Source organism: Physcomitrium patens, chromosome 2 (assembly GCF_059467195.1).
Source record: "Physcomitrium patens ecotype Gransden chromosome 2, ASM5946719v1, whole genome shotgun sequence".
Taxonomy (NCBI): domain Eukaryota; kingdom Viridiplantae; phylum Streptophyta; class Bryopsida; order Funariales; family Funariaceae; genus Physcomitrium; species Physcomitrium patens.
The window spans coordinates 14128954-14135669 of NC_143411.1; the positions used below are offsets into that span (position 1 = coordinate 14128954).

The 6716-nt window shown below is 40.6% G+C and overlaps 1 protein-coding gene across 1 annotated transcript; it reads right to left on the bottom strand.

Moving 5' to 3' along the window:
• Positions 1 to 335: 335 nt before the first annotated feature.
• LOC112278947 (aspartic proteinase 36) lies at positions 336 to 4130 on the bottom strand. Its single transcript, XM_024512888.3, has 10 exons — positions 3717 to 4130; positions 2962 to 3094; positions 2559 to 2803; positions 2110 to 2334; positions 1841 to 2006; positions 1648 to 1727; positions 1411 to 1507; positions 1123 to 1201; positions 800 to 871; positions 336 to 619 (listed from the first exon to the last, which is right to left on the bottom strand). Exons 1-10 carry the CDS (start codon positions 3977 to 3979, stop codon positions 465 to 467), a joined length of 1515 nt encoding a protein of 504 aa, XP_024368656.1. The 5' UTR covers positions 3980 to 4130; the 3' UTR covers positions 336 to 464.
• Positions 4131 to 6716: the final 2586 nt, after the last annotated feature.

Below are 6716 nucleotides of genomic sequence, written 5' to 3' on the forward strand. Positions count from 1 at the left end.
TATATAAATGCACAAGTTTACATTTATTGGCCATGCTGCTTTGCTGACACTCTTCGAGACTGAAGCATACTCGGCAACCAAAAGATAAATGTTGAATTAAATCGTTGATAAATTGGTTGAGAAATCCAGTTAATAATTGTTTTGAAGTAGCTCTATTTCTTGGTTACTGATGAATATTACCATGGGAAGAAATGACACAAGGTATGTGAGATCTAATGCAATTACTGATGCAGGTGCTGTTTGCAACAGGGAAGGAGATGACAGCCAAAAAAACCCAACAAATAATTATACCCATGCACAAACATGCAATGGAAACACTGTTGTTTGAACAGATGCATTTTGAAGAGTAAGCATGTCTTTAAAAAGACATTCAAAATCATTATCTACTCTTAAATCATGTCAATTTTGCACTTACAGTGCCTGAACACTGAGCTCAGATTTTCACAATTGGCAAATAATGAGGGTTAGCTATATATGCTCAACATTGCAAATAGCAGACACAATAATAGGACATGGGTACTGATCTCTCTTGAGGCTCCAGCTCCAGAAGCACCTAACTTCGGCATCACTTCATTTGGAGAGGTGCTGCTGTCAGCACTCACTCTTATGGATTTAGTGCCTGCGTTCACATTCCAAGATCTCATGAGCGATTCATTCCTAGTCCAACAACACTCCTTGTGCTCAACAAGATTGCTAGCACATGTCATTAAACTCAAAGTCGTGCCCACACTTGGGCAAATTTTCAACTTATACTTAAGAGCAATAATTGAATTTTAGTAAAATGTTTAGAAAAACTTACAGTCGAAACTTTTCCACCCGACCACTCTGTTATCGTTATCGTACACGACAAGATGATCTTTTAGCACAATGTCTGTCACCACCGTTCCCACACTAAATCAACCTCGGCCAGAGTAGATTAGGACTCATCGAAACACCTGTCTATTGACTAGAGCACGTCTTTGATGATAGAATTGAGCTTCATACAAACCTATTTCCCAGAACAAACCAAAAAGCTTAATTTTTTTTTATTTTAAAAATGATGGAATTGTGACCTGAGGACCCAACATCAACAGCCAGGTTACTAAGGTTTTATGAGTGGGATCATCAGAAATGTAACTTTACCTCCAAGTATTGAATAAGAAAGGTAACCAGCTTTTGTCGTACTTTTCTGCCAACCCATGCAATAAGCGGCTTGCCCATTCTGCCAATATCCCCGATCTCATTATGTCAGAATGCAAGCGATTTCAATTCAAATTATTACACTACCAAACTCGAGGCCACAACAAAAGAGACGCTTAGTGTTAAAAGCCTCTACCAACGCCCTCAAAATATATATATATATATATATATATATATGTATATATAAGCACAAAAGGTAGAGAGATTTTAGGTGCTATTTTCAAAACTTACTTGCAACGGTTGCGAATACAGATAATTTCGAGGAGTCAAATTCATGACTGCTCCAGCATCAAAAAAGAGCTTCACTGTAGGAAAATCAGCTTGAAGGCTGCACCAGGCCAATTGCAAACATTGACTGTGAGCTCAACACTCCATTACAGCAAATTCTGGACACCAATCTTGCCACAACTTCTGAATCTCAAAATCAAGAATGCAACACACATCTATCTAAAATGAGGGAGTGCTTACTCGCCAGTGTAGATCCAACAAATCGATTCAGAACTACTCGAAGTAACAACTGTGACAGGAACCGGGGCAGCAGCTACTATCTGCCATCATATAGTGCACACACTATTACTCGAGTTGAATTACGCACTTGCATTCCTCATGGAACCATGGTCATAGTAATACATGAAAACATTGAGGACTCGAAAGTACTTACTGCGTTCACGAATTGGGTATATGCAGGATCTACTAAGTAAGCCAATGTAGTGCCACTGTCCATGATAACGCCTCCCGCACTTGTTGATGTGGTATCAAAGGATGCCGGCGTTGTGACGTTTCTTCCATTCACTGCAATGTTCTGCATCCCTACTGCATAGTGATTCCTGCAAGGTCGGCAAAAAAAGAACGAGGGTTAGTGTTAAGCACTAGGTTTAGAATATTACTTGTACACAAAGCTGAAGAGAGTAGATGGGAAATGGGGCTTACCGGCTCACGATGGGAGTGTAGGAAATGTTGGGCTCCGAAACGGAGCCAATCACTATGGTGCCGCCTCCTTGGTTGTCCCCTTGCAAGCAGTGCGCAAACCTATTACCGACCTTGCCCATAGATGCCAGTTGGCTGGGAATGCTGACCGCTGCCTGGCCAAAGCCTATAAGCCCGTCTAACGCCCGCGACGACATCAGTAAATTTCCAGATTGAGTCGTTCCACACCTGCTCAAAGCCCATTCTTAGTGAATCGCTGCACCTCTGTACCAACGATGCTACAGCACAGAATAACAGATGGACGTGCACCAAATCTAAAACGCTGGCAATCTATCACTACTAGGTTTGTTACTCCGAACTTCAAAGTAAGGAGAGTCTCTCGAGGATGCAAATCGGAAGCACTGGTGTCGAAAGCAAAGCTGTAGGAGAAAACGAGGTTGGTAAATCCTGACCCAAAATATACACTGGCGGTGCCATTAACCTGGGTGTTGTTATGAATCTCTTGAAAGGTCATGACATCTTGGATGAAATAGCCCTGGGTTGAGCTCCCATCGCCATAGGTAGTGGAGTACGCACAATATCCTGCACTTGTGCAAGAGACCTCGTTGCTACCCAAAGCAGCGCCACAGTTGCTGTCTCTGCATGAAAGGGCCCCGTCGGTCGATGATCTTGATGGATCATACGTTGTTAATTTGATCTGCACAAAACCCAAACTTCCCACGTTCTCTAAACAATCATATTAAAAGCGAACATATCTAGTTTTGTCGAGCGCCTATGAATTGACGAATTGAGTTACATCTTCGAGTAATCAAGTTGCAATTGAAGCGAAAGGAAAAGGAGGAGGGGGGAACGTACACTTGGAAGTTGGGTTTCGGTAACGCAAGAGGTGCAAGGAGCGCAGTTCAACCAAGTTACATCGCTACCGGTGTCCACTTGCACGTAGTAACCTACTGGAGGAGTGCCCAAATAAATCTTTGTATAGTACAACCTGATTTCACATTTGACCTTCGACCAGATTAGGCAAACTATCTTCCAAGACTCGCTGAGTCAATGTAGTGGTCAAACGACACGGAAGAAGTTCATTTCAATCACAGACGCGACAATTTCGAAAATTCCGGGCGAAACCCCTTCTCGTCTACAAGAACCTCTTGAATTCGCGAACTAAGCATGTCTAGCTCAAACCCAACACCGTGACAAAACTTTTGGGTAGAATAACAGATGCATGGAGAATATTTAGATTGCTCCAGCATGTGCACAGTATAAAGCAATAGTGTGGCGAAGCGGTAGACGAACGACCTCGGTAATTAAACCTCTGTTGGTCATGAAATCAGTTCCACTGCTCTCAACAAGATTCAGCTCCATCAGTTTGAAGTCTCGAGCGTAAACGGCGGAATGAAGAAGACGATCTAGACAGCGCGCCAAGCTACCGATTTTCGAATCCCAGATTAACTCTCAAACGCAGATATTTCGATTATAACACGCGAAGGTTGTAGGTTCAGTATGGAAAATCTGTGCAAGTCCGAAGAGAAATACAACACCCTGAAAACCGGAAAGAGAGAGAGAGAGAGAAAGAGAGCGAGAGCGAGCGAATTCATCGGAAAATCACATACCCAGTCACGAAGGGATCATCGTCTCCAGTGAGAGGAAAGTCGACAACGGCAGCCAAGCGTCGACGATCGTGAGCCTTGAGCGTTTCAAAATATTCACGTGACATGTGCTGATCCCTTCTAGAGGCAGGAGAGCCTTCCAGATGGGCATATCCATGTACCAAACTAAACTGTTGAGCTTGGGCGACCATAGTAAGCTCGTCCATCGATGCTACCATCAAGATCCCAAGCAGCGCAATCCTCACGATTTGTATGGTCCACCCCATGATTGTAAATCAACTCAGAATTCAAAAGTACTGAATCCACCACCTCCAACTGGATTGCATCATACTCTCTCGCAGAAGTATTTATACTTTGTGGCAGATCAATGAGCACAATGAAGACAGAACTAAACAGTAAAGAGAAGCGCCGGAGGCGTCCTAAATCTGAGGGGGATGCAATGAGAAGTGCACTTAAGGGAAGGAGAGGAAGCCCAGAAGCAAGAAAGAGGGAAAAGAGAGCGAGAGCGAGAGAGGGAGAGGGAAAAGTGAGTCTACCCCATACTTTCCTGGTTACCGTGTCATTCCGAGCGAAATTAGAGGAGCAACGACGAGGATCATAGACAAAAACAGGTGGAGGGTCCGTGAAGGGCGGACGCGGAATCCGACAAGTCGCAAGCTCTAGATGAGACGAGTGACACAAAGCAGTTCGCAAGCAAGCACACTTGTGGTGACCATGCTTGCCGCGTCCACTGTCCAGCGGCTTTCCTTGAGGCGACTAGATTGTCTTCCGTTAACCTACCACCCACGCGAAGCTCCCACAACAACAGATTGAACTTCTCGAAACAGCACCGATGGCGACCAACGGCACCGAAGTTGACATAGCCCCCACATCATTATCATCATCAGAAAATCCAGGAAGTAATTCACAACCCAGTTTGTTGCAAAATGTCAAAAAAAAAACTCTTACTTGAGACCAGCTAGGTGAGAAAATGCTAAAAGAACTACCCCGCATCCTTTTTTCATAAGTACCCCACACTAATCTCATTCAGCGCCGTGCGCCATGTGCCAAATTATCATGTCCGTGAAAGATCCATCTGTCAGTTTTGGTATTTCTAAACTGCGTAAGAGAATCAATCTCAGGTGTTCCTGTGGATTGTAAGGCTAGATTTTATTGTCTAACTAGTACAAACGATATATATATATATATATATATATATATATGAATATATACATATATATTTTATGTATTAACCCTAAGAAACATTATTGCAGGTCACCAATCTGTAGCACACACATTTTGGGGTTTTACTATTATTTATACCAAAAAAGCAGATGAGCAAAGGTGCTTTTGAAGCACACTCAACTACTTCAGTCGGGCAGCTTCAGAGGACGTTCTTCATCTTTTCACACTCTTTTGTATCCCTGCCACTCCACTCCACTCCAACTTTTAGGGATGTGGGTAGAATCTCTCTCTCTCTCTCTCTCTCTCTCTCTCGCTCGCTCTCTCCTGATTTTGAGAGACCCACAGCTCTAAACCCTAAAATGAGGTGGGACAAAAACTGGGGTTGGAAGACGAAGTGGTGAAAAAACAATAGACACTCCCAAGGTCTTGTCTTTCTGGTAATAAATAGCAAGCCGTTCCAATACATGGAGATAGACCATTAGGGCTCCTTTTAAGTGTGGTTTCGTAGGTTTTTGTGTGGGTGGGTGCAGGCAGGCTATTACCATGAAACAGCACCTGTTTTTGTTTCATATTTTTTTTTCCCATTTTTTGTTTTTGTTTTTCTCTCTCTCTCTCTCTCTCTCTCTCTCTCTCTATATATATATATATCTACAAACATATTGTAATGTGGACGCCTTCCTTGTTCTGTGTTTTATTTTTATAATTATTTTATTATTTTTTTTGCTTTTGTACTGTGGAACCCTTCCTTTGACTGTCTTCCGAAGGGGGGGAGGACAAGCGTTGACCTCAGAAACATCTTTCCGTCTTCTTTATCTCTCAGTAGTTATCCTCTTGCTGCTTTTGTGACTATGTCTGGCGTTTTCGAAAAAACTGAATGCAGCTTTCAGTTCTCGTTGGACCTTGGAGTGATTTATAGAGAATGGCCATTCTTTTGACAATGCTTTTATTTTTTATTTTTCTGAAGCTTCTTATCTTTTAAAACGATGTTTTATTTACTTTGATTTATTATTATTGTTGGTACAGTTTTTGAGGTTGGTCTACTTATTATTGTTTGGTGACTTTTTCTTGCAAATTGTACGTACATGTCATAAAAAACTTTTACGTTTTCTTTTCTTAGTTTAGAAATAGTTTCATGTTAATATTAAAAATGAATCTTAAAATTAACAATGACAAATTTTGAAAATATATTTTATAACAAGTGTTTAATTAACAAATACTGTTAAATGAAAAACTGAAAATATACAATACCGAGGTATTTATGGGATATCAATTTTACATGTATAAAAATACCAAAAAGTAAGAAAACTGAATGATGTATTTTAAGTTCATTTTCAAAATTATCATGGGTGGTGTTTTAAATGAAATATCACCCCAGGTTTGGTGTTTTTAATACAAAGAGGCTCTCATTTAAAGGGCAGGCCCAGAAATCATTTACAAACTTTGACCTTCTGGATATTTGATTAAAACATGGTTATTATTCATTATTTAGTGTACAACTTTAACTGGATTTGATTAAACTTTATGCATCATCATCATTGTATCTTCAAGCAAGTTTTTAATAACATGTATATATATATATATATATATATAGAGAGAGAGAGAGAGAGAGAGAGAGAGAGTCATTCAATGCATGTAGAAATTCCATTATTTTGTGCAAATGCTTTAAAAAATAAATCAAGAATAAGTTTGATGTATCCAGAAGAAGGAAGTTGAGGATGCATATTGCACTGAACTTAATATCTTCAATTTCAAATAATAATAAAATCTTTCAACTCATCAATTATTTCATACAATTGTTGCATTAGAATTGAATTGATTAACTAGTGTTGTGTTGGATGT